Here is a 27,975-nt window from a genome sequence, read left to right on the forward strand (position 1 = left end):
TGTGATGTGGATGATTTTAATGATTATATAATAAAGTCATTATAATAATTTATCAATAGCTTGTCTGTTTATTGAGTTTGCAGAAAGTTTCTGGAAATTAAGATGTTAGGGGAACCATCATGAACAACCTAAAACAAACGTTAGATTTCCGTAAAGGAAACTTTCCTGGGAAACCAAGAACGTATTTTAAAGCTCTGCTCTGGGAAATAAAATTGTAAAGTGGGTTGGTTATGTTCATCATGTAAGCTTGCTATTTATCTGGTTACATGACTACTTACAATTTACACATGCTAGCAGAGCCAAACGACTCCGTACTGGTAATTAACGAGAAGGAGAGGAATTGAACAAGTGTCTATATGGGATGTGCTGAATCCTCAAACCTCAGTATCTTCAATATCTGACCAAGAGCAGGATAAAAAGTAAAAGCGCTGAAGAGATTCATTAAAATCGTGTGATGTTTCTGAAATCCTCGTGATGAATGTTGATTGTGTTGTGACTCCAGTACAGCAGGAGGCGGTATGAAGCTCTTTAGTCCACCGGTAAACTCACTAAACAAAGAAAGAAGAACTCACAGTTTGTTTAGATGTTCAGCTGCTGTGTGTTTGTTTATGTCTTTCATGTTGTGATGTTTATGTGTTGAGATGTTGAATATGAGTTTGCAGGTGGATCTGATGTGCTGTAAATCAGTAGGAACTGATCTGTCCATGCTGGATATTGATGATTTGATGACAGAAATCTCACAGCTGAAGAAAGAGGTGGTGTTACTGGAGGCAAAGCTGAGGGAAAGAGGAGATCCACTGAACGGAGAGGTTTGTACAGCTGTTAAATATATCAAGAGTCCAGATGAGTCAGTACAGTGATTGTGTTGTGTTTGTCAGGAGCTGGAGAAGGTTTCCTGTCAATCTTCAGTGTGTGTGACTGATGGGACCTCCACAGAATGTCAGGATTCAGTGTGGAGCATCAGAGATCAGAGATCTGAACAGAGATCCAGAGACACACAGGACTCAGAGCTCAGCCTCACTTTACTCTGTTATACTGACACTCAGGAGAGTGTGTGTGACAGTAATCAGGGTGATCAAACCTCCACAGAGTCTCTGGCTTCAGTCTGTAATGCTGGAGAACAGCAGATGCTGCAGATACCATTGAAGATGTGTTCAGTGAAGCTGCTGGACTGCAGGAACCTGATGGAGATGAGAGGAGATACCACAGCAGAGGAACAGCAGAGTGATGAAGATGAGGGTGATGAGGAGAATTTTATTCAACATGACAAACACGATGAAGATGATAATGATTTTATTCCTTCAGGTATGTTTCTTTCTTTAATGTTGTTGTCTTTATTAACATTGACTGTCATGCGAGTTCACATTAAAAAACAAACACATGTACAAAATAGACACCCAAATTAAAAGCAAAAAATGTATATCACAATATTGTTGAAATTTCTAGTCCATAACGATATATACTTTTCTTTTAAAATGATTCAAAAACTACAGATAAAATAATGAAGTAAATAGCGAAAACACTGCAATGATTGTCTCTAATTAACACACGTTATCTGTTGCTCTTTCACCAATTAATTCACGAAGCATAAACAGAATATGGAAAATGGCATATTGTTAATTAAAGCAGACAATCCCAATTTAAATGAGCCCCAAAACAACATAACATGGTGCATTGATGTAGAAATAATATTTCAGGATGGGACACATGTTGAAGCCACTGACAACCTACTGTATTTGAAAAAAGAGCATAGTTTACATTTAAGGATAATGAAGGAAATGATAGGAGTGGTGGTGGTGTAGTGGACTAAAGCACTGAACTGGTAAGCAGAAGGTTGTTGGTTCAATCCCACCATTGTGTCCTTGAGTAAGGCACTTAACTCCAAGTTGCTCCGGGGGATTGTCCCTGTAATAAGGGCACTGTAAGTCACTTTGGATAAGTGTCTGCCAAATGCGTAAATGTAAATGAAATGTTGGGAAAGTGATAACAATGGGCCACATTCACTAATAATTGCGTGGATTGTTTGTGCGTATACGCACAGGAAAAGTTTTCATGAAAAATTTCCACCTGATTCACAACAGGTTTGCACAGAATTTGTTCTTATCCTCATTCTTATGTTCATGAATCCGGACTCAAGGAGCGCGTGCACGTATGTGATTTTTTTGAGAATCGTTTCTTTTGTTCCAATCTTTTTTTTTGTAATTTAGAATACATTTTGGGACAAATGATTGATGAATCATGATTTCATGCACAAATACGTGCATATGCATGGTTAGTGAATGGGACCCATTATTTCTTTTGTGTGTATTTCTATTGTTCCTAACTTTTAATTGGATCCCAGCTCCCTTCCATCTGACCTATAACATTAGTTAATTATGGACTCAATTGAACAGCATAGAAAGCACAACAGATATAGTATACACTGTATAAAAATAATGTCTTTTAATACAGCTCTGGAAAAAATTAAGATATATACATTACACTGCAAAATTATCAGTTTCTCTGGATTTACTATTTATAGGTATGTGTTTGAGTAAAATGACCATTTTTGTTTTATTCTATAAAGTACTGACAACATTTCTCCCAAATTCCAAATAAAAATATTGTCATTTAGAGCATTTATTTGCAGAAAATGTCAACTGGTCAAAATAACAAAAAAGATGCCGTGTTTTCAGACCTTGAATAATGCAAAGAAAACTATGCAGGTGCATCTCAATAAATTAGAATGTTGTGGAAAAGTTCATTTATTTCAGTAATTCAACTCAAATTGTGAAACTCGTGTATTAAATAAATTCAGTGCACACAGACTGAAGTAGTTTAAGTCTTTGGTTCTTTTAATTGTGATGATTTTGGCTCACATTTAACAAAAACCCACCAATTCACTATCTCAAAAAATTAGAATATGGTGACATACCAATCAGCTAATCAACTCAAAACACCTGCAAAGGTTTCCTGAGCCTTCAAAATGGTCTCTCAGTTTGGTTCACTAGGCTACACAATCATGGGGAAGACTGCTGAACTGACAGTTGTCCAGAAGACAATCATTGACACCCTTCACAAGGAGGGTAAGCCACAAACATTCATTGCCAAAGAAGCTGGCTGTTCACAGAGTGCTATATCCAAGCATGTTAACAGAAAGTTGAGTGGAAGGAAAAAGTGTGGAAGAAAAAGATGCACAACCAACCGAGAGAACCGCAGCCTTATGAGAATTGTCAAGCAAAATCGATTCAAGAATTTGGGTGAACTTCACAAGGAATGGACTGAGGCTGGGGTCAAGACATCAAGAGCCACCACACACAGACATGTCAAGGAATTTGGCTAAAGTTGTCGTATTCCTCTTGTTAAGCCACTCCTGAATCACAGACAATGTCAGAGGCGTCTTACCTGGGCTAAGGAGAAGAAGAACTGGACTGTTGCCCAGTGGTCCAAAGTCCTCTTTTCAGATGAGAGCAAGTTTTGTATTTCATTTGGAAACCAAGGTCCTAGAGTCTGGAGGAAGGGTGGAGAAGCTCATAGCCCAAGTTGCTTGAAGTCCAGTGTTAAGTTTCCACAGTCTGTGATGATTTGGGGTGCAATGCCAGCTGCTGGTGTTGGTCCATAGTGTTTTTTCACTGCACCCATTTACCAAGAAATTTTGGAGCACTTCATGCTTCCTTCTGATGACCAGCTTTTTAAAGATGCTGATTTCATTTTCCAGCAGGATTTGGCACCTGCCCACACTGCCAAAAGCACCAAAAGTTGGTTAAATGACCATGGTGTTGGTGTGCTTGACTGGCCAGCAAACTCACCAGACCTGAACCCCATAGAGAATCTATGGGGTATTGTCAAGAGGAAAATGAGAAACAAGAGACCAAAAAATGCAGATGAGCTGAAGGCCACTGTCAAAGAAACCTGGGCTTCCATACCACCTCAGCAGTGCCACAAACTGATCACCTCCATGCCACACCGAATTGAGGCAGTAATTAAAGCAAAAGGAGCCCCTACCAAGTATTGAGTACATATACAGTAAATGAACATACTTTCCAGAAGGCCAACAATTCACTAAAAATGTTTTTTTTTTATTGGTCTTATGATGTATTCTAATTTTTTGAGATAGTGAATTGGTGGGTTTTTGTTAAATGTGAGCCAAAAGCATCACAATTAAAAGAACCAAAGACTTAAATTACTTCAGTCTGTGTGCACTGAATTTAATACACGAGTTTCACAATTTGAGTTGAATTACTGAAATAAATGAACTTTTCCACGACATTCTAATTTATTGAGATGTACCTGTATATTAATTTTTAAACAACACAATACTAATGTTTTAACTTAGAGTTCAGAAATCAATATTTGGTGGTATAATGCTGATTTTCAATCATAGCTTTCATGTGCCTTGACATGCTCTCTACCAGTCTTTCACATTGCTGTTGGGTGACTTTATGCCACTCCTGGCACAAACATTTAAGCAGCTCAGCTTTGTTTGATGCTTGTGGCCATCCATCTTCCTCTTGACCACATTCCAGAGGTTTTCAATGGGGTTCATATCTGGAGATTGGGCTGGCCATGACAGGGTCTTAATCCGGTGCTCCTCCATCCACACCTTGATTGACCTGACTGTGTGGTATGGAGCTTTGTCCTGCTGGAAAAACCAATCCTCAGAGTTGGGGAACATTGTCAGGGCTTCATGCATCCTTCACAAAGACGAATCTGCCCAATTCCAGCCTTGCTGAAGCACACCCAGATCATCATCGATCTTCCACCAAATTTCACAGTGGGTGAGAGACACTGTGGCTTGAAGGCCACTCCAGGTCTCCGTCTAACCATTAGATGACCAGGTGGAGTATCAGTGATGATCTGGGGGTGCTTCAGCAAAGCTGAAATCTGGCAGATTCTTCATTGTGAAGGACGCATGAATCAAGCCACATACAAGAATATCCTGGAAGAAAACTTGCTTCCTTCTGCTCTGACAATGTTCCCCAACTCTGAGGATTAGTTTTTCCAGAAGGACAATGCTCCATGCCACACAGCCAGGTCAATCAAGGTGTGTATGGAGGACCACCAGATTAAGACACACAGAACAGAAATTCTTCAAATGCAGGAGAGCAGCTTTTCTACTGCAGAAGAGAAGAAACTCCATTCAGAAGTGCACAGAGGAAAGGGGTTCCACTGTGAGCAGTGCAGGAAGGTATTCTTTACCACTCGTTCTAATATGAATGCTCACATGAAGACACACAGTGATGAAAAGCCTTTCAACTGCAGTGAATGTTCAATGAAAGTGCCAACCAGTGTCCATCCCTCTAAACTCAAACAGTCCATGTACACCTACGAGAGTCCCTGTGACAACTTTGCCGTCGGATTGCTCAAGTCTGGTGCTTCTATACAAATTTTGTGAGACAGAATTATATAACAGAAGAAAATCTATAAAACAATGCCAATAGGCAGAATAAACACAAAGAACTTGTAGATTCATTCACATACTGTCCCAAAGGTGTGTTATTCCACAAAACAAGCTCCAGCCTCTAGCAGAACCAACACACACACACACACACACACACAAAAAGTAAATTTAAAATAAAATGTTTTTTTTTTTTTTTTAAACGTTCAGTTTCCTCGGACAGTCAAACGAATGCTCAGTGAACCGGCTGTTTCATGAGTGCAGCAGACAGTCCTTCCAATGTCCTGCAAACTATTTTTCCACAAAACAAACTCCATCCAATGGCATAAGTACAAAGAACGAGCAGATTCATCCACAACTGTCCCGAAGGGGTGTTATTCCACAAAACAAACTCCAGCTGCTAGATGGAGCCATCACAAGAAGAAACAAAAAAGGTGCCCAGTTTCCTCGGTCAACGGTCAAGTATATGTTCAACGATTCAAGCTCAATCGGGAGCAATATGAAAATCACCTAAATAACGTACTCATTCCAAAGACATCGCTTGTTGTGGGCATGTAAATACTTTGCGGCCATTCTTATTATCTATTCACAAGTTTCTCTCTTGTCAATTTCACAAAGTCTGGGGAAAAGAAAATGTTTTGGTTTTTCCAAGAAAGCTTTCCTTTGCTCCTTGCCTCACGTAACACGAGATCTTTATCAGATGATCTCAGAAATTTGGCTCGTAAAAAGGGCATGTCTCCTCCAGATGATCTGCGAGCCGGGACCCTGTGAGCTCGCTCGATTTCCATCTTATGGCCTGTTATGTCAGGCAGACTTGGGAAGAGCTCGTCTAGGAATTTCACCATATCTCCACCTTCCTCGTTCTCAGGAATTCCAACAATTCGGACGTTGTTTTGCCGATTACGATTCTCAAGGTCTTCCAACTTTTCCCAGATGCACTGCAAATCTGCCTTGGTTGCTAGCAGATTAGCAGCTAATTCTCTCTCCAATGACTCCAGATAATCGATCCGTTTCTCCAACTCTGAGAGTTTCGCCTCCATCGCCGTAATCGGTTGACATATTACAGCAAGATCCTTCAGGACCGCTATGACTTTCGTCAGCATCACAGACATGTTGGACAGTTGACGTTGAATTTCTCCTGCCGCACTGTCCAAATTGAGTCCCTGGTCTGCGGCCTTGTCAAGGGTATCAGCTTGAGCACTTAAGTGTCTTTTAATGTCTCCAGAGCCTGAGGATTTTGAATTATTTGTCATATTTTCTTCATAGGACAGTTATGAAACAGAGTGTATCGAATCTCACCGGTTTAGGACACAAAAAGTATTAAAAACTGACAAAGTGCACAGAACTTAACATTCACACATCTGACCCCAGCATGGCGTCACGTGACTCTCCCAAGAATTTGCTTTTTAAAACTTAGTAAGAATACATCTCGCATTGAAATTTTTTTCTTGTAAGATGAAAGAAACTGTGGTGTCTCTAGAAACAGTTGATTTGCATCTCCAGTTTGCATTCTCTTTGTTTATTTTGTGAGAGTGAACATAGTCTCTTCCAGATGGGTAGCTCTCTCTCTCGTCTCTGGCGTGGTCCCTTCATATTGCTCTCCCCAATGCTTATTGCAATTAGAGACAGGTGTTAGACATTATAAGGCTCAGGTGTGTGCACCCTTACCGCTTTCTCTCCGGACGTACGCTCGACCACGCCCCCACCGCCATATATCCCCACCGCCCGACTCAGGCCAGGGAGACATCTGATCTGTCTACCACTCCCCCTGGAAAGGAAGTCTACGACATCTGCATTCCCAGTCTGTGGACCAGCTCGAACCTAAATGGCTGAAGAGCCAGATATCACCGGTGATCCGCGCTTTGGTATCTTTCATATGGTGGAGCTGTTGGAGTGGGGCGTTAGCCGAACAGAGGGTGAAGGCCCGTCCCAGCAGGTAGTACCGGAGAGTGAGGACAGCCCACTTGATGGCAAGACACTCCTTTTCAATGGTACTGTACTTGGTCTCCCTCAGCGAGAGGTTGTGACTAATGTACAGCACCGGTCGTTCCTTCCCCTTCACCACCTGCGATAGCATCGCCCCCAGGCCCCTGTCTGAAGCGTCCGTCTGTAGAATAAAAGGGAGAGAGAAATCAGGTGAATGTAAAAGCGGCTCACCACAAAGTACGGCTTTCACCTGCATAAACGCCTGTTGTCACTGCTCCGTCCACTGGACCAGGTCTGGAGCTCCCTTTTTAGCAAGATCAGTCAGTGGGCTGGTGATGTCCGAATAATTAAGCACAAACCTTCTATAATTGCAAGCCAGACCCAGGAACTGTCTCCCCTCCTTTTTGGTCTTGGGTCTTGGGCAGGTCGCAATCACCGCAGTTTTGTCAATTTGGGGACACACTTGCCCATGGCCCAAGTGGAACCCCAGATACCGTACCTCCACCCTTCCGATATAGCAAAATAGGGATATGAAAGTGCGATGTTTGGTTGGAATGTTGACCATCTGTAACTTTCACTTGGTCAAGGTCAGGAAACCACCTAATGGCGGGGAGGGGGCCTCCGCCTCACTCACGTCATTCTGACATGGAGCTGACGAAGATGGACCTGACTCGCCTCCCCTGCCAAAGCGTCGCACATTTCACATCTAGCAGCATTCTTGCAGGACCCATCTGCACATATTCCCTTTAATACATTTTTAAACTCTGGCCAATTAGTTCCCAGAATTAGTGGATGGGTGAGGTGGGAACTAACCACCGCCTCCACTCCACCCGAAATGTATTAACGAGGGTCACTACAGGGTAGTTGTGAATATCCCCATGCACATACTTCACCCTCACCCTTTTATTTGTGCCCAGAGCCTCGTGTTGAACCACACATAGGTGGATTATGGTCTGGTTACAGCCTGTATCCACCAAGGCTTGATGTGTACTCCCGTATTCTGTACACTCCGGCTCGATCGGGGTCTGCTCGTGGAGTGTCGGGGATCCAGACTACAGTTCCCAGCTCCATCACGGGACATTGATCCTGGAAGTGTCCCGGATCCCCGAAACTCCAGCAGGCTGGCCCAGGCATTACGCCCTCACCTGTGTCGACGTGTAAGGACTGCGTTAGGACTTAGGGAGGGAGGGAAAGGAGGACACAGGGAACTGGGTTCTAAAACTCAAAGGTACAACTTTTAATAAACAACTCAAAGGGCTTTTCAGCAATACACACTTTAGTTACACACAACACAGTCTCTTCCAGATGGGTAGCTCTCTCTCTCGTCACTGGTGTGTTCCCTTCATATTGCTCTCCCCAATGCTTACTGCAATTAGAGACAGGTGTTAGATATTATAAGGCTCAGGTGAGTGCACCCTTACCGCTTTCTCTCTCCAGACAAATGCTCGACCACGCCCCCGCCGCTACAGGCCGATTACCAGCAAGCCCAAAAATGAGACTTTTTTTATGAACATATGCCCCAAAAAAATGCAACCTGCCCATTTAAGTGACTGCATCAGACAGGCAATATAATAAAATAATAATAGTATAATAATAATACAAATATAAAAAAAAACACGAGCTGGCCAATAATAATGTAAGATGTTGGAGAAAGAGAGGGATGATTGCCAAATATACATATACACTCATCAGCCACAACATTAAAACAACCTGACTAATATTGTGAAGGTCCTCCTCGTGCCGCCAAAACAGCATCAACCCGCATCTCAGAATAGCATTTTGCGATGATATTCTTCTCACCACAATTGTACTGAACAGTTATCTGAGTTACCACAGAACTGCCACTCACTGGATGTTTTTTGTTTTTGGCACCATTCTGTGTAAATTCTAGAGACTGTTGTGTGTGAAAATCCCAGAAGATCAGCAGTTACAGAAATACTCAAACCAGCCCATCTGGCACCAACAATCATGCCATGCTCCAAATCACTGAGATCACATTTTTTCCCATTCTGATGGTTGATGTGAACATTAACTGAAGCTCCTGACCCCTATATGCATGATTTTATGCACTGCACTGCTGCCACACAATTGGCTGAGTAGATAATTGCACGGATGATTGTTGGTGCCAGATGGGCTGGTTTGAGTATTTCTGTAACTGCTGATCTCCTGGGATTTTCACACACTACAGGCTCTAGAATTTACTCAGAATGGTGCCAAAAACAAAAAACATCCAGTGAGTGGCAGTTCTGTGGATGGAAATGCCTTGTTGATAAGAGAGGTCAACAGAGAATGGCTAGACTGGTTTGAACTGACAAAGTCAACGGTAACTCAGATAACCACTCTGTACAGTTGTGGTGAGAAGAATATCATCTCAGAATTCTATTCGGGTTGGCACTGTTTTGGCGACACGAGGGGGACCTACACAATGTTAGGCAGGTGGTTTAAATGTTATGGCTGATCGGTGTATATATATATTTATGTGTATGTTTGCCATTTACAATGTTTGCAATATGTTTACTGGTACATATAAATCAAAAGTCATACATTTTATTATTTGTTCCTTTTAGATGAGAAAAGTGGTTCTTCTGATGGAGAAACTGACTCTATTTCAAACAAGCAACTGACAGCACACAGACATTCTTGCAAGACCTGTGGGAAGAAATTCACCTTGAAGTCCAATTTAAATAGACATGGAAGAAAACACACACAGCAGAAACTCTACACCTGCAGGAGATGTAGGAGCAACTTTTCTACCTCAAAAGAGAGGAAACGTCATTCAAGAGTGCACAGAGTAAAGAAGGAGTTCCGATGTGATCAGTGCGGGAAGGTGGCTTTCACTTCAGGGAATCTGAAAGTTCACATGAAGACACACAGTGACGAAAAGCCTTTCCACTGCAATGAGTGTGACAAGTATTTCACCACCAAAGGAAGTCTTGCTGCTCACAAGAGAATACACACAGGGGAGAAACCGTACAAGTGTCCTCACTGTGAGAAGAGATTCAACTACATATCCGCTTTAAAGCAACACACACATTTGCACACCAATGAGCGGTCGTTTCAATGCAGTGAATGTGGGAAAACCTTTAAACAGCCAAGTGCTCTGACATCCCACAAAAAATTGCACTCTGAGAAACTCCATCAATGTTCACTCTGTGATAAACTTTTCCGTCATAAGTCTCAGATGATGCGTCATGAGAGAATTCACTCTGGAGAGAAACCTTACCTCTGCTCTCACTGTGGAAAGAGCTTTTCTGATCAATCTCATTTTAGAGTTCATCAGAGAGTGCACACAGGAGAAAAGCCTTATGCCTGTAGTGTTTGTGGGACTGCTTTCCGTCAACACAATAATCTAGTACTGCACCAGAGAATTCATACTGGAGAAAGACCTTTCAAATGCACTCAGTGTGACAAAACGTTTGCTCGACCAGATGTCCTGAAAACCCATCAGAGAATGCATACAGGAGAGAAACCTTACAGCTGCTCTATCTGCGGGGAGAGATTTGCTTATTTAGGAAGTTGTCAGACTCACCAGAAGAAACATGCTAAAGAACAAACAGTCCTGGAATCATTATAGCATCTTTTCACAGCTCAATCTGTTAAAAAGAGGCTGTACATTGTGCTCTCATTGACAGTAGGAGACAGTATCACATTAACCTTTGATGTGGATTGAGAATAAAGATGAATTCATTTAAATAAAGTTAATGTAGTTGTTTTAGTAATGTTATGATTTAATCAAGGGGTCAGAGTTTGGTTGTTAGAGTAGCTGTGTATTAGTTTAAAGTAGATGTTTAGCCAGTTAATGTTTATTTTTTTGACCAGTTAACGGAATGGATTTCACTGTCTGCTGTCTTGGATGTCACAACTCAAGATACCCAGATAACGCATGTACATCTTCAAGATGTCTAAGAGCATGTAATCTGGAAAGCATCACATTCTAATTAGCGTCTGCTAAATATCTTAAAAAGATCACTCATTCTAAATCATAAACGTCTCAAAGACATCTGCTGAATGTCTTATTGACATCAGAGAGGAAACGTCTTATAGTCAGATTGCAGATGAGCAAACAACCTAAAAAATGTGTCTTCCAGATGTAAAAACACATTTAATGGATGTCTGGGTGATGAACGTGTGCTATCATCAGGGTAGTAGTGAAAGCTATGTCGGAATATCACAATGTTATTTTCATGCAATTCCAGAGTGATGCAAGGAATCGTCTCAAAGGCATTACAAGGGAATAATACAGGCGAACTTTAGGGTTTTCAAATCTTTATCGATTTTCCGAATCTTGAATCCTCTGTGGAACACAAAAGAAGATATTTTTAAGAATGCTCATCCAACTCCTATACAACATAATGCATTTGTTATTTTTCTGTAGTTGTAACAACTGAATGCAAGTGTATAAAATGCAAAGCCTTTTAATAAAATGAAATAAATAAACAAAAGGATAAGTAAGGTTCTCATTGCTGTTTTGGAGCTTTGTTGAAACATTTTGTAAAGAATTTTTTTAGACATCTTGAGCACCCCTGGTAAAATACTACACTAAATATAAATGACAAAATTCATCCAGCTATATGAAATGCTCTTCTGAAGCTAATAAAGTTAAGAATCAACTTTCTGTCTTTAATCACCTCACAATTCAATTTATTTCTGATTCAGGGAATCACAGTCTGACACTAAAACGGTTCTCCATGCATATCATTTATTCTCTTTAAATATAGAGTTCTTTTTGCCAGTGTTTCCTACAGAATTCAGTTTTTGCAGTGAATGAGCTACCAGCATCTTCAGTTTCAGACCAAGAATGTTCCTCCTCCTGATGAATGTTGAGTGTGTTGTGACTCCAGTACAGCAGGAGGCGGTATGAAGCTCTTTAGTCCACCGGTAAACTCATTAAACAAAGAAGAACTTACAGTTTGTTTAGATATTCAGCTGCTGTGTGTTTATGTCTTTCATGTTGTGATGTTTATGTGTTGAGATGTTGAAGATGAGTTTGCAGGTGGATCTGATGTGCTGTAAATCAGTAGGAACTGATCTGTCCATGCTGGATATTGATGATTTGATGACAGAAATCTCTCAGCTGAAGAAAGAGGTGGTGTTACTGGAGGCAAAGCTGAGGAAAAGAGGAGATCCACTGAATGGAGAGGTTTGTACAGCTGTTAAATATATCAAGAGTCCAGATGAGTCAGTACAGTGATTGTGTTGTGTTTGTCAGGAGCTGGAGAAGGTTTCCTGTCAATCTTCAGTGTGTGTGACTGATGGGACCGCCACAGAATGTCAGGATTCAGTGTGGAGCATCAGAGATCAGAGATCTGAACAGAGATCCAGAAACACACAGGACTCAGAACTCAGCCTCACTTTACTCTGTTATACTGACACTCAGGAGAGTGTGTGTGACAGTAATGAGGGTGATCAAACCTCCACAGAGTCTCTGGCTTCTGTCTGTAATGCTGGAGAACAGCAGATGCTGCAGATACCATTGAAGATGTGTTCAGTGAAGCTGCTGGACTGCAGGAACCTGATGGAGATGAGAGGAGAAACCACAGCAGAGGAACAGCACAGTGATGAAGAAGAGGAGGATGATGATGATTTTATTCAACTTGACAAACATGATAAAGATGAGGATGATAATGATTTTGTTCCTTCAGGTATGTGTCGTCTTTCAAGTTTTTTTTTTCCTTCATTACATGTTGTGAGTTGCTGTTTGTTTTTGGGTTTTTTTGTTTTTTGTTTTTGTTTTTTTTTAAAAAAAAGATTTTACATCACTCAAGTCACTGGTGTACAGGACAGCCCCCCTCCCCACTCTGGGACCAACCATTTATAGTAGTGGTCAACCCATATATCGCAGAAGCTGATAAATTTCCCTGTTAGGCTGATTTGTTTCTTGAGGGCTCTGAGAATCGCCTGTTTACATGTGACGCGACTGAGACATGTAAACAACCAGTCACAGTTCGTTTTGTTGTTACGTGCCATCGTGTTACTACATTAATACACCGGTGTGCAACACAGTCTCATTTAAACGGTCCGCATATCAGAGCCGCAGCAGACAAGTTTGAGCTCATAATGTTAAAGTGCACACCTGTTTCATTTTCCCTCTCTCTCCTCAATAGTTCCCTGTAACTTTTAACTGTCTTGTCTAATGATAAAAAGGCAAATATCAATAAAACTCATATCATATACCATCTGCAAATATGCACATATCTCATTTAAATAGATGTAATAAACCAACCTCACAAAACTTCAGCAGATCCAGAATCCTGTGGAGCGCTCATAAATCAGCGCGTATTCCATCAGCCAGAATCAAAAACTTCAGGATCAAAAGATCCTCTGATTCACAAATCATGATGGTCACTCCATGTTACTCCAAGCAGGCGATCCAGGCCGTTTTAACTGTCAAGAGATTGAGGCTCGTGCTGGATCCACAAGAGCACGTCAGTGCAACTTCAAGACTGAGTTTGAAACCAGGAAAATGCTGCCTCCGGAGGCTGTATATGGAGGTAGGATGAAAATAAGGTGCTTTTCAAACTATTCGGAGACCAGTTTCCTTAAGAGTTCCATTCATTCAAAACGGCTGTCAGTTAAGCCATTAACTGATTATGCAGCAAGGTAGCAAGTCAGCTGCCTATTTTCAGATGCAGCCCAATGTAAAAGCGCTTCACGTGTGCTATAAGTAAATGTCTTATTCATTATGCACTGTATGTACAATTGGTTCGATTCGGTAGTTTTTTTTTTAAGCAAATGCGATTGCTAATGTGGACATGCCATCAATGGTTGCTGGACTACTGTGTGTATTGTTATTTCCTTCTTCCTAGTATATTAACAATTCCTAGATGTCAAAATAAATTACAAAAATTTGTTGACTAAGCAGTTTCTTCAGATTTCTGTTATCTACCATTTAATAACCACTAATTTATTTTATTTCTTTCATCACATTCCCAGTGGGTCAGAAGTTTACATACACTTTGTTAGTATTTGGTAGCATTGCCTTTAAATTGTTTAACTTGGGTCAAATGTTTTGGGTAGCCTTCCACAAGCTTCTCGCAATAAGTTGCTGGAATTTTGGCCCATTCCTCCAGACAGAACTGGTGTAACTGAGTCAGGTTTTTAGGCCTCCTTGCTCGCACAAGCCTTTTCAGTTCTGTCCACAAATTTTCCATCGGATTGAGGTCAGGGCATTGTGATGGCCACTCCAATACCTTGACTTTGTTGTCCTAAAGCCATTTTGCCACAACTTTGGTGGTATGCTTGGGGTCATTGTCCATTTGGAAGACCCATTTGCGACAGAGCTTTAACTTCCTGGCTGATGTCTTGAAATGTTGCTTCAATATATCCACATAATTTTCCTTCCTCATGATGCCATCTATTTTGTAAAATGCACCAGTCCCTCCTGCAGCAAAGCACCCCCACAACATGATGCTGCCACCCCCATGCTCTGTGACTATGATATTCACAAAGCCAGTTACTTAAGAAAGAAAGAAAGCCTTTATTATTGTCACACATTATACATTTTTGCATATACACAGTGAAATTCTTTTTTTCACATATCCCAGCTAAGCTGGGGTCAGAGTGCAGGGTCAGCCATAATATGGTGCCCCTGGAGCAGATAGGGTCAAGGGCCCAACAGTGGCATCTTGGTGGTGCTGGGGCTTGAACCCCTGACCTTCTTGTCAGTAACCCAGAGCCTTAACTGCTGAGCCACCACTGCCCCTAGCTGATTTATAACAGACAGAAAACACAAGGTATGCATACAGTACAGATTATCAGTATATACATTTATGATCAAATAAATGAATTATGTAAGACAATCAAAATTTAATAGCAGGTTGTTTGATAATTAAATTGTTTTTAAATGATTGCAGCAATGGAGAACTGCATGTTTGCTGACCAGGTGAAGAGTATGCTAACATTAGTTAAGTCTTGATAACGCTTGGAATGATTTAGCACAGTGATTCTCAACCCTGTTCCTGGAGACATACTGTGATAGCATCTGGATCAAGTATGACATGTTGCAGCTGCACAATTAGACATACAGTCAGTCCTTTAACAAAGCAGGGAAGCTGCACAAATGCATAACACAAAACACAACCCTCCAACAGTGCAGATCTACCGCCAGGACTTGTGTACTGCTGCTGCTCCAAAGAGCCATGGGCACAGACTGTATGCCTTCTAGGTGCTCCTGGCCAGCTTGGCTGAATTGCATAATGCTAATAAACTAAATCTATATGTCTGCTCTGCATTTTAACTGAATGGCTTGAACAGCTAGTGACTTAACTCATATTGTGTATCTGGTAAGTAAGTGACTTAGCCTAGCTATGTGTGGATTCATTTCATCTAATGATCTAAGATAGCGATGTGTGCCAGGCCAGAATTGGCTACAGCATACCTTCTTATGTGCTGCTTTGTGTCATGGCCAAAAGCAGACCTTACCGTGCAAGCTGATAGAAAAAAGACCCTAGCAACCACCTGAGCAAATAGCATTTTCAGAAAAACACTTGCAGCATGCTGTAGTAAAACCAGTTTATCTACAAACCTGAGCAATTTAAATGTTAGAAAATGAGTCACTTATTATTCATGCAGATTCCTTATGTTTTATTTTCAGGGCTTGATGTTGCCCAAATTGTTACTGTAATGTTATAAAAATAAGGGCTCTGAAGAGGTTTTATTGTTAAATTATTTATAACATTCAATAAACTGATTTTAAAACTATTTGCATATTATTCTGCCGTTGCTGTTTTCCTCCAGCTTAGTTATGAGTATCGGCAAAATCCAAAATAAGTTTACCTCTACTAGCATCATTTGTTTGCTGATGCAACTTGGTTTGATGTTTTGTATCTAATGCAGTGACATAAATCAATTTGTGTTGCCACTCAATGTGGTCAAAAGCTCCAGGTCCATTCTTGTTCAGTTTTTCTTATATTCCCCCTTCAACTACAAGAATTTTGTCATCCTCTCTGATCACACCCCAACACCCCTATTTTTAGCCACGTTCATTATAAATGTTTTGTGAGATAATTACTATCTGACTATTACTTACTCTCATGTTCAATTTATGTTGATGCAGACAAAGGTTCATCTTCTGATGGAGAAACGGCTTCTACACCAAAAGAGCATCTGGCAGCACAGAGTCTTTCCTGCATCACCTGTGAGAAGACATTCAGCTCAAAGGGACATCTAGCAAGACATGAAAGAAGACACACAGAACAGAAATTCTTCAAATGCAGGAGATGTGGGAGCAGCTTTTCTACCGCAGAAGAGAAGAAACTCCATTCAGAAGTGCATAGAGGAAAGGGGTTCCGCTGTGAGCAATGTGGGAAGGTTTTTTTTGTTCCTTCTCTTCTAAAAGTTCACATGAAGACACACAGTGACGAAAAGCCTTTCCACTGCAGTGAGTGTGACAAGTGTTTCAAAACTAAAGGAAGTCTTGTTATACATGAGAGAACACACACTGGAGAGAAGCCGTACAAGTGTCCTCACTGTGAGAAGAGATTCACCTACGGAAACTATCTGAAGATACATGTCCGTTCGCACACCAAAGAGAGGCCGTATCAGTGCAGTGAATGTGGGAAAACCTTTGCAGGGTCATATAGTCTAAAGTCACATCAGAAAATACACTCTGAAGAAAAACCCTATCAATGCTCACACTGTGATAAATGTTTCCGTCAGAAATCTCATCTGAGACTCCATGAGAGAATGCACTCTGGAGAGAAACCTTACCTCTGCTCTCACTGTGGAAAGAGCTTTTCTGGTCCAAGTCATCTCCAACTACATGTGAGAGTGCACACAGGAGAAAAGCCTTATAACTGCAGTGTTTGTGGGAAGAGTTTCAGTAAATATGGTGTCTTTGTAAATCACCAGAGAACACACACTGGAGAAAGGCCTTACAAATGCACTCAGTGTGACAAAAAGTTTGCTCGATCGGATGTCCTGAAAACCCATCTGAGAATGCATACAGGAGAGAAACCTTACAGCTGCTCTATCTGCGGGGAGGGATTCGCTTATTTAGGAAGTTTTAATATTCATAAAAAGAAACACGCTAAAGAACAACCTGCCCTGGAATCATTATAGCATCTTTTCACAGCTCAATCTGTGAAAAAGAAGCTGTATATTTGAGCTCTCATTGACAGTAGGAGACAGTATCACATTAATCTTTGATGTGGATTGAGAATAAAGATGAATTCATTTAAATAAAGTCAATGCAGCTGTTTTAGTAATGATATGATTTAATCAAGGGGTCAGAGTTTGGCTGTTGTAGTGTTTGCTAGTCAATGTATATTTTTTTAAGGGTTTAGGAAATTGACTTTTCTCTGTCTGCTGCCTTTGACATCACAACTCCGTTGTATAGTCGCTAGTGGAGGATTTGCGACGTTGTGGAGCGATTTGCTTGGCAACATTGTCAGTATGTCACAAGACTCACAATGTTATTTTCATGCATTTCTAGAGTTATACAGTTGAAGTCTGAAGTTTACATACACCTTAGCCAAATACATTTAAACTCAGTTTTTCACAAGTCCTGACATTTAATCGTAGAAAACATTCCTTGTGTTAGGTCAGTTAGGATCACTACTTTATTTTAAGAATGTGAAATGTCAGAATAATAGTAGAGAGATTGATTTATTTCAGCTTTTATTTCTTTCATCACATTCCCAGTAGGTCAGAAGTTTACATAGACTTTGTTAGTATTTGGTAGCATTGCCTTTAAATTGTTTAACTTGGGTCAAACATTTTGGGTATCCTTCCACAAGCTTCTCACAATAAGTTGCTGGAATTTTGTCCCATTCCTCCGGACAGAACTGGTGTAACTGAGTCAGGGTTGTAGGCCTCCTTGCTTGCCCACAAATTTTCTATCGGATTGAGGTCAGGGCTTTGTGATGGCCACTCCAATACCTTGACTTTGTTGTCCTTAATCCATTTTGCCGCAACAAGATGTTGCTTCAATATATACACATCATTTTCCTTCCTCATGATGCCATCTATTTTGTGAAGTGCATCAGTCCCTCCTGCAGCAACGCACCCTCACAACATGATGCTGCCACCCCCATGCTTCACAGTTGGGATGGTGTTCTTTGGGTTGCAAGCCTCAACCTTTTTCCTCCAAACATAACATTGGTCATGGCCAAACAGTTCAATATTTGTTTCATCAGACCAGAGGACATTTCTCCAAAATGTAAGATCTTTGTCCCCATGTGCACTTGCAAACTGTAGTCTGGCTTTTTTATGGCGGTTTTGGAGCAGTGGCTTCTTTCTTTCTGAGCAGCCTTTCAGGTTATGTCGATATAGGACTCGTTTTACTGTGGATATAGATACTTGTCTACCTGTTTCCTCCAGCATCTTCACAAGGTCCTTTGCTGTGGTTCTGGGATTTATTTGCACTTTTCGCGCCAAACTACATTCATCTCGGAGACAGAATGCATCTTCTTCCTGAGCGGTATGTTGGCTGTGTGGTCCCATGGTGTTTATACTTGCATACTATTGTTTGCACAGATGAACATGGTACCTTCAGGCATTTGGAAATTGCTCCCAAGGATGAACTAGACTTGTGGAGGTCCACAATTTTTGATTTTCCCATGATGTCAAGCAAAGGGGCACTGAGTTTGAAGGTAGGCCTTAAAATACATCCACAGGTGCACCTCCAACTGATGCCAATTACCCTATCAGAAGCTAATTGCCTAAAAGCTTGACATCATTTTCTGGAATTTTCCAAGCTGCTTAAAGGCACAGTTAACTTAAGTGTATGTAAACTTCTGACCCACTGGAATTGGGATATAGTCAATTAAAAGTGAAACAATCTATCTTTATACAATTGTTGGAAAAATTACTCATGTCATGCACAAAGTAGATGTCCTAAACTACTTGCCAAAACTGTAGTTTGCTAATATTCAATCTGTGGAGTGGTTAATTTTTTTTTTTTTTTTAATGATTTCAACCTAAGTGTATGTAAACTTCTGACTTCAACTGTATGTAAGGGATCATGTCAATTACATTACAAGGGGATGAGATGGACAATCTCGAGTTTCAAATCTTCATTGATTTTCAAAACCTTGAATCTTTCTTTTGTGGAACACAAAAGGAAATATTTTTCTGTAGTGCTGCAACTAACAATTATTTTGATAATCGATTACTCTGGACTTGGAATCTATTTCAAAAAGAATCAGTTCTTCAGTTTATGAGGTATTGGGAATTGAGAATCGTTCCTGAAGCCTTAACAGCACTAATTCAAAATGACTGCAGCTAAACGATCATAATTTCCTGACTGATTTTGTAGTCAGTCAGCCATCAGTAAATTCGTCTTTTTTTTAAATCTGTTTGAAGCAATCGCATACGCCCTTCAACACATCAGATTGCTGCTTTCCAGACTGATATAGTGTGCCATATTTTACTTTGGGTTAAACTAATAATCAAGTAAAATGCCAAATTTGGGAAAGAAAATTGCCATAAAATAACAACGATGTTACAGCAGGAGAACCAATTCCTAATGTTTTGGGAGCATTCTCTTTGTTATATTTTTAATTACCATAATCTAACATTCCCAGAACGTTGCAGGGAGGGTAGTTTGACAACCTAAATAGATCTAATACAGAATGTTCTCAAATGGTTATTTTTAGGTTTTATTTGTAAAACCATAACCAAACCTTTTCCAGAATGCTGCAGGGAGCGTTTTGTGTGTGACAACCTTAGAAGAACTTATACAGAACGAACTCTAATGGTTATTTTTATCATATATTTCCGTTCACATTTTTCCATTATTTTTCATGATCATTTATTTGATCGTCACGTTGCAGAGAGGGTGATATACAACGTCACAGTGTATGGGATTAGAATGCATTATAATGAACCGATGTAAAAAGCATTCCAGACAAATCTTCCTGCGTCTGATCTATGCGTGTGCATTATATCCGCACGCAATATATTCCCCCACAGAAAGTTGCGCAATCTGGCAATTTAAAAATGAACGGTCATATGAAATCTCATATTCTGGGTGGGCCTGGGTCTAATTTGGGAGGGTCCAGGCCCACCCCAGCCCACCTTTGACTATGCCACTGCTTCTAGATGTGATAGTAAATATTTATCTTATCGATTTGATAAAGATTTGACTCATTATGGAAAAGAACGTGATGTATGAGTGTAACAGAGACGTTTTTTTGTTTATTGACTACAATGAAGAGAAACAGAGATGTCTTTGCGAAACTCTACACAGTGGTAAGAAATGAATTTAATATTAGCCTAGTTAAGGTTAATTAAAGGTTTATTAAATTTTTAATGTCTTTCAATAAATTTCTGGTTTTAAAAACCCTTGACTGTGTTGAAGTCATTGGTTATTTGAAATAATTTACTACAATATGTGTGTATGTCCGTGGTGCTGAGCTACAGTTTTAGGAAACTGAAAAACAAGTTTTCAGTGTTGACGTACAGCAGGGTTGCATAAACAATATATTAGTCTTCCTAAAAGTGTTGTGGATGATTTTAAAGATTATAAAATAAAGTCATTATAATAATTTATCAATAGCTTGTCTGTTTATTGAGGTTGCAGAAAGGTTCTGGAAATTAAGATGTTAGGGGAACCATCATGAACAACCTAAAACAAACAATAGATTTCCGTAAAGGAAACTTTCCTGGAAAACCAAAATTGTAAATTGGGTTGGGTGGGTTGGTTATGTTCATCATGTAAGCTTGCTATTTATCTGGTTACATGACTACTTCCAATTTACACATGCTAGCAGAGCCAAACGACTCCGTACTGGTAATTAACGAGTAGGAGAGGAATTGAACAAGTGTCTATATAGGATGTGCTGAATCCTCAAACCTCAGTATCTTCAATATCTGACCAAGAGCAGGTTAAAAAGTAAAAGTGCTAAAGAGATTCATTAAAATCGTGTGATGTTTCTGAAATCCTCCTGATGAATGTTGAGTGTGTTGTGACTCCAGTACAGCAGGAGGCGGTATGAAGCTCTTTAGTCCGCCGGTAAACTCACTAAACAAAGAAAGAAGAACTCACAGTTGGTTTAGATGTTCAGCTGCTGTGTGTTTGTTTATGTCTTTCATGTTGTGATGTTTATGTGTTGAGATGTTGAAGATGAGTTTGCAGGTGGATCTGATGTGCTGTAAATCAGTAGGAACTGATCTGTCCATGCTGGATATTGATGATTTGATGACAGAAATCTCTCAGCTGAAGAAAGAGGTGGTGTTACTGGAGGCAAAGCTGAGGGAAAGAGGAGATCCACTGAACGGAGAGGTTTGTACAGCTGTTAAATATATCAAGAGTCCAGATGAGAAGGTTTCCTGTCAATCTTCAGTGTGTGTGACTGATGGGACCTCCACAGAATGTCAGGATTCAGTGTGGAGCATCAGAGATCAGAGATCTGAACAGAGATCCAGAAACACACAGGATTCAGAGCTCAGCCTCACTTTACTCTGTTATACTGACACTCAGGAGAGTGTGTGTGACAGTAATCAGGGTGATCAAACCTCCACAGAGTCTCTGGCTTCTGTCTGTAATGCTGGAGAACAGCAGATGCTGCAGATACCATTGAAGATGTGTTCAGTGAAGCTGCTGGACTGCAGGAACCTGATGGAGATGAGAGGAGAAACTACAGCAGAGGAACAGCAGAGTGATGAGGAGGAGGATTTTATTCAACATGACAATCATGATGAAAAAGATAATGATGATGATGATTTTATTCAACATGACAAACATGATAAAGATGAGGATGATAATGATTTTGTTCCTTCAGGTATGTGTCGTCTTTCAATGTTTTTTTCCTTCATTACATGTGAGTTGCTGTTTTTTTTGTTTTTTTTGAAAAAATATTTTTCATCACTCAAGTCACTGGTGTACAGGACAGTCCCCCTCTGGGACGAACCATTTACATTATACAAAAATTGGATAATATACACATAATAGCGTGGTTCTGTGCAGACTTTTTTAATGTCTTACTGACACTGCCAAAATGTATGTAGGAATCACAATCGCAATGGCTTTTTTAAATCCGTTTTCAGCATTGAAGGGTTCTGCAGTTAGAAAACCTTGGTTCTACAGTATAACGATGGTCTCTAAAGGTGGAATAAAAACTACAACCCCTGGCAAAAATGATGGAATCACCACACTTAGAGGATGCTCACACAGCTTTCTTACTTCGTAGCAAATAAAAAAAAAATCACAGATATGACACAAAACAATTTTTTTTAATAGCTGAACATTCTGGCTTCGTGAAACATCTCTCAAACAAATTAAATTACATTATTTTAATTAATGGCATATATTTTTTTCCAGATCAAGTAGTGGAAAATATTATGGAATCACCTTGTAATTTGTATTTCTAAAACAAATACCGGCACAAGTCTAAAAATGCTAGTCTGCAGTTAAAAGAGAGTGCTTACAGACCTTAACAAGCTGTTGGTCTTGGCTAATTGAAAGGAAACATGGTCCCAACAAGAGAGTTGTCAATTGAAACAATGGAAAGGATTATAAAACTATTTCAAGAAGGAAATCCAACACGGAGTGTGGCAAAAGATGTTGGTTGTTCCCAGTCAGCTGTGTCTAAAATTTGGTGCAAGTATAAACAAAATGGCAAGGTTATAAAAGGAAAACATGTGTAGACCAAGGAAGATGTCAAAGCATCAGGATAGAAAACTCAAAGTAATATGCCTTGAAAATAGAAAATGCACAACAAAACAAATGAAAAACAAATGGGCGGAAACAGGAGTTGATGTTTGTGACACAACTGTATGAAATCGGTTGGATGAAATGGGATTTACTTATAGAAAAGCCAAACAAAAACCAGCACTAACACCTAAACAGAAGAAAACAAGGCTCTAGTGGGCTAAAGGGAAGCAATCATGGAGTGTGGATGATTGGATTAAAGGGATATTCAGTGATGAATCATGAATCTGCACTGGCCAAGGCGATGATGCTGGAACTTTTGTCTGGTGCCATTGTAATGAAACACGTAAAGATGACTGCCTGAAGAAAACAATCAAATTTCACCAGTAATTTATGATATGGGGCTGCATGTCAGGTAAAGGACCAGGGGAGAGCGCAGTCATTACCTCAGCAGGCAGAAAATATGTTTGGTGATGATGATGTAATTTTTCAGGATGATAATGCATCTAGCCACAGAGCAAAGAGTATTAAAGCTTTTCTTCAGGAAAGGCATAGCAACTCAATGACATGGCCAACAAACAGTCCGGATCTCAGTCCCATTGAAAATTTATGGTGGAAATGTAAAAAATTGTTCCATGACAAGGCTCTATCTTGCAAAGCTGATCTGTCAACCGCTATTGGAGAAAGTTGGAACCAGCTTGATGGAGAATATTGTTTTTCATTAGTGAAGTCCATGCCTCAGAATTCAGGCCGTCATAAAAGCCAGAGGAGGAGCAACAAAGTACCAACTTTGATTTTTGTTGTTGTTGATGATTCCATAATATTTTCCACTACTTGATCTGGAAAGAAATATGCCATTAATTAAATAATGTAATTTAATTTTTTTGAGGGATGTTTCACGAAGCCAGAATGTCCAGCTATTAAACAAAAATTGTTTTGTGTCATATCTGTGATTTGTTTTTTTGCTATGAAGTAAAAAAGCTGGGTGAACATCCTCCATGTGTGGTGATTCCATAATTTTTGCCAGGGGTTGTATCACTGGCTGGAGTTTGTTGTGCCATGTGACTATGATATTCACAAAGCCAGTTACTTAAGAAGCTGATTTAAAACAGACAGAAAAGACAAGGTATGCATACAGTACAAGTTATCATTACATACAGTAATGGTCAAATAAATTAATCATGTAAGACAATCAAAATTTAATAACAGGTTGTTTGATAAATAAATTGTTTTTAAATGATTGCAGCAATGGAGAACTGCATGTTTGCTGACAAGGTGAAGAGTATGCTAACATTAGTTAAGTCATGACAACTCTTGGAATGATTTAGCACAGTGGTTCTCAATTCTGTTCCTGGAGACATACTGTGATAGCATCTGGATCGAGTATGACATGTTGCAGCTGCACAATTAGACATACAAACAATCCTCCAACAAAGCAAGGAAGCTGCACAAACGCATAACACAAAACACAACCTTCCAACAGTGCAGATCTACCGCCAGGACTTGTGTACTGCTGCTGCTCCAAAGAGCCATGGGCACAGACTGTATGCTATCTAGGTGCTCCTGGCCAGCTTGGCTGAATGACATAATGCTAATGAACTAAATCTCTATGTCTGCTCTGCATTTTAACTGAATGCCTTCAACGGCTAGTGACTTAACTCATATTGTGTATCTGGTAAGTAAGTGACTTAGCCTAGCTATGTGTGGATTCATTTCATCTAATGATCTAAGATAGTGATGTGTGCCAGGCCAGATTTGGCTACAGCTTACCTTGTTAAAGATGTGCTTCTTTGTGTCATGGCCAAAAGCAGATCTTGCCGTGCAAGCTGATAGAAAAAAGCCCTAGCAACCACCTGAGCAAATAGCATTTTCAGAGAAAAACTTGAAGCGTGCTGCAGTGAAACCGGATTATCTGCAAAACTCAGCAATTTAAATGTTAGAAAACGAGACACTTATTATTCATGCAGATTCCTTAAATTTTAATTTTTGGGGGTTGAGGGTGCCTAAGTTGTTACTGTAAAGTTATAAAAATTAGGGCTCTGAAGAGGTTTTATTGTTAAATTATTTATAACATTCAATAAATTGATTTTAAAAACTATTTGCATATTAATCTGCCATTGCTGATTTCCTCCAGCTTAGTTATGAGTATCGGCAAAATCCAATATATGTTTACCTCTACTAGCATCATTTTTTTTGCTGATGCAACTTGGTTTGACATTTTTTATCTAATGCAGCAACATAAAGATTTTTGTTGCCACTCAATGTGGTCAAAAGCTCCAGGTCCATTCTTGTTCAGTTTTTCTTATGTTCCCCCCTCAAGTACAATAATTTTGTCATCCTCTCTGATCACACCCCAACACCCCTATTTTCAGCACATTCATTATAAATGTTTTGTGAGACACAGTTGAAGTCAGAAGTTTACATTCAGTTAGGTTGTAACTAATTTTTTAACGACTCCACATATTTCATTTTAGTAAACTATAGTTTTGGCAAGTCGTATAGGACATCTGTTTTGTGCATTACACAAGTAATTTTTCCAACAGTTGTTTACAGACAGATTGCTTCACTTTTAATTGACTATATCACAATTCCAGTGGGTCAGATGTTTAGAACAGTTAGTTAACTGTGCCTTTAAGCAGCTTGGAAAATTTTCTGGAATTACGTCAAGCCTTTAGGCAATTAGCCAATTAGCTTCTGATAGGCTAATTAGAGTCAATTGGAGGTGTACCTGTGGATGTATTTTAAGGCCTACCTTCAAACTCAGTGCCCCTTTGCTTAACATAATGAGAAAAATTTGTTGTGGACCTCCACAAGTCTAGTTCATCCTTGGGACCAATTTCCAAACTCCTGAAGGAACCACGTTCATCTGTACAAACAATAGTACGCAAGTATAAACACCATGGGACCACACAGCAATCATACCGCTCAGGAAGGAGACGCATTCTGTCTCCTAGAGATGAACATAGTTTGGTGCGAAAAGTGCAAATCAATCCCAGAACAACAGCAAAGCACCTTGTGAAGACGCTCGAGGAAACAGGTAGACGAGTATCTATATCCACAGTAAAACGAGTCCTATATCGACATAACCTGAAAGGCTGCTCAGCATGGAAGAAGCCACTGCTCCAAAACCACCATAAAAAAGCCAGACTACAGTTTGCAAGTGCACATGGGGACAAAGATCTTACATTTTGGAGAAATGTCCTCTGGTCTGATGAAACAAATATTGAACTGTTTGGCCATAATGACCATCGTTATGTTTGGAGGAAAAAGGGTGAGGCTTGCAACCCAAAGAACACCATCCCAACCGTGAAGTATGGGGGTGACAGCATCATGTTGTGGGGGTGCTTTGCTGCAGGAGGGACTGGTGCACTTCACAAAATAGAGGGAATCATGAGGAAGAAAAATTATGTGGATATATTGAAGCAACATCTCAAGACTTCAGCCAGGAAGTTAAAGCTCGGTCGCAAATGGGTCTTCCAAATGGAAAATGACCTCAAGCATACCTCCAAAGCTGTGGCAAAATGGCTTAAGGACAACAAAGTCAAGGTATTGGAGTGGCCATCACAAAGCCCTGACCTCAATCTGATAGAAAATTTTAATTCCAGCAACTTTTTGTGAGAAGCTTGTGGAAGGCTACCCAAAACATTTGACCCAAGTTAAACAATTTAAAGGCAATGCTACCAAATACTAACAAAGTGTATGTAAACTTCTGACCCACTGGGAATGTGATGAAAGAAATAAAAGCTGAAATAAATAATTCTCTCTACTATTATTCTGATATTTCACATTCTTAAAATAATGATCCTAACTGATCTAAGATGGAATGTTTTCTACAATTAAATGTCAGGACTTGTGAAAAAAATTAGTTTAAATGTATTTGGCTAAGGTGTATGTAAATTTCTGACTTCAACTGTAATTACTATCTGACTATTACTTACTCTCATGTTCTATTTACGTAGATGCAGACAAAGGTTCATCTTTTAATGGAGAAACGGCTTCTACACCAAAAGAGCATCTGGCAGCACAGAGTCTTTCCTGCATCACCTGTGAGAAGACATTCAGCTCAAAGGGACATCTAGCGAGACATGAAAGAAGACACACAGAACAGAAATTCTTCAAATGCAGGAGATGTGGGAGCAGCTTTTCTACCGCAGAAGAGAAGAAACTCCATTCAGAAGTGCACAGAGGAAAGGGGTTCCCCTGTGAGCAGTGTGGGAAGGTTTTCTTTGTTCCTTCTCTTCTAAAAGTTCATGTAAAGACACACAGTGATGAAAAGCCTTTCCACTGCAGTGAGTGTGGCAAGTGTTTCAAAACTAAAGGAAACCTTGTTGAACATGAGAGAACACACACGGGAGAGAAACCGTACAAGTGTCCTCACTGTGAGAAGAGATTCACCTACGGAAACTATCTGAAGATACATGTCCGTTCGCACACCAATGAGAGGCCATATCAGTGCAGTGAATGTGGGAAAACCTTTACAAAGTTAGGTTATCTCAAGTCACATCAGAAAATACACTCTGAGGAGAAACCCTATCATTGCTCACACTGTGATAAACGTTTCCGTCAGAAGTCTCAGCTGACAGTCCATGAGAGAACACACTCTGGAGAGAAACCTTACCTCTGCTCTCACTGTGGAAAGAGCTTTTCTGGTCCGGGTCATCTCCAATTACATGTGAGAGTGCACACAGGAGAAAAGCCTTATAACTGCAGTGTTTGTGGGATGAGTTTCTGTAAAAAACAAAACTTAGTAAAACACCAGAGAACACACACTGGAGAAAGACCTTTCAAATGCACTCAGTGTGAGAAAACGTTTGCTCGACCAGATGTCCTGAAAACCCATCTGAGAATGCATACAGGAGAGAAACCTTACAGCTGCTCTATCTGCGGGGAGGGATTCGCTTATTTAGGTAGTTTTAATATTCATAAAAAGAAACATGCTAAAGAACAACCTGCCCTGGAATCATTATAGCATCTTTTCACAGCTCAATTGTGCTCTCATTGACAGTAGAGGACAGTATCACATTAACCTTTGATGTGGATTGAGAATAAAGATGAATTCATTTAAATAGTTAATGTAGCT

The 27,975-nt window shown here is 40.0% G+C and overlaps 4 protein-coding genes across 7 annotated transcripts in view; 3 read left to right on the top strand and 1 right to left on the bottom strand.

Annotated features, from left to right (window-relative positions):
- The window catches only part of LOC127444163 (zinc finger protein 501-like), a 29,944-nt gene extending 9,205 nt beyond the window's left edge, over positions 1-20,739 (top strand). Inside the window, exons 1-5 of one of the 4 annotated variants that reach the window (XM_051703392.1) lie at positions 548-662; positions 12,297-12,443; positions 12,513-12,945; positions 13,669-13,794; positions 16,359-20,739. In XM_051703392.1, the coding sequence (XP_051559352.1) occupies positions 642-662; positions 12,297-12,443; positions 12,513-12,945; positions 13,669-13,794; positions 16,359-17,362 (1,731 nt within the window). In that variant the 5' untranslated portion in view covers positions 548-641 and the 3' untranslated portion in view covers positions 17,363-20,739. Of the gene's footprint in view, positions 1-547; positions 810-878; positions 1,306-9,870; positions 11,851-12,053; positions 12,182-12,296; positions 12,444-12,512; positions 12,946-13,668; positions 13,795-16,358 lie in introns of those variants that run through there. The other 3 variants (XM_051703393.1, XM_051703395.1, XM_051703396.1) reach the window with 3 other exon arrangements.
- LOC127444237 (uncharacterized) overlaps positions 1-27,975 on the bottom strand; it is a 188,067-nt gene that overhangs the window by 112,583 nt on the left and 47,509 nt on the right.
- LOC127444169 (zinc finger protein 501-like) lies at positions 772-27,864 on the top strand. Its single transcript, XM_051703410.1, has 3 exons — positions 772-890; positions 21,570-22,026; positions 26,855-27,864. The coding sequence occupies exons 2-3, from the start codon at positions 21,807-21,809 to the stop codon at positions 27,862-27,864; spliced, it is 1,230 nt and encodes a 409-aa protein (XP_051559370.1). The 5' UTR covers positions 772-890; positions 21,570-21,806.
- Positions 21,275-27,975, top strand: part of LOC127444164 (zinc finger protein OZF-like) — a 28,503-nt gene continuing 21,802 nt past the window's right edge. The window contains exon 1 of the transcript XR_007897774.1: positions 21,275-21,527. The gene's annotated coding sequence lies outside the window, so the exon portion shown is untranslated. The remainder of the gene's footprint in view (positions 21,528-27,975) is intronic.

Source organism: Myxocyprinus asiaticus, chromosome 7 (genome assembly GCF_019703515.2).
Source record: "Myxocyprinus asiaticus isolate MX2 ecotype Aquarium Trade chromosome 7, UBuf_Myxa_2, whole genome shotgun sequence".
Classification (NCBI taxonomy): Eukaryota; Metazoa; Chordata; class Actinopteri; order Cypriniformes; family Catostomidae; genus Myxocyprinus; species Myxocyprinus asiaticus.

What these genes read in the sequence shown, in the direction of transcription:
- LOC127444169 (XM_051703410.1), top strand. Translation starts at nt 21,807, where the DNA reads ATGCTGCAGATACCATTGAAGATGTGTTCAGTGAAGCTGCTGGACTGC. An exon ending in TAATGATTTTGTTCCTTCAG is followed by an intron (nt 22,027 to 26,854) that starts GTATGTGTCGTC and finishes CTATTTACGTAG; the next exon opens with ATGCAGACAAAGGTTCATCT.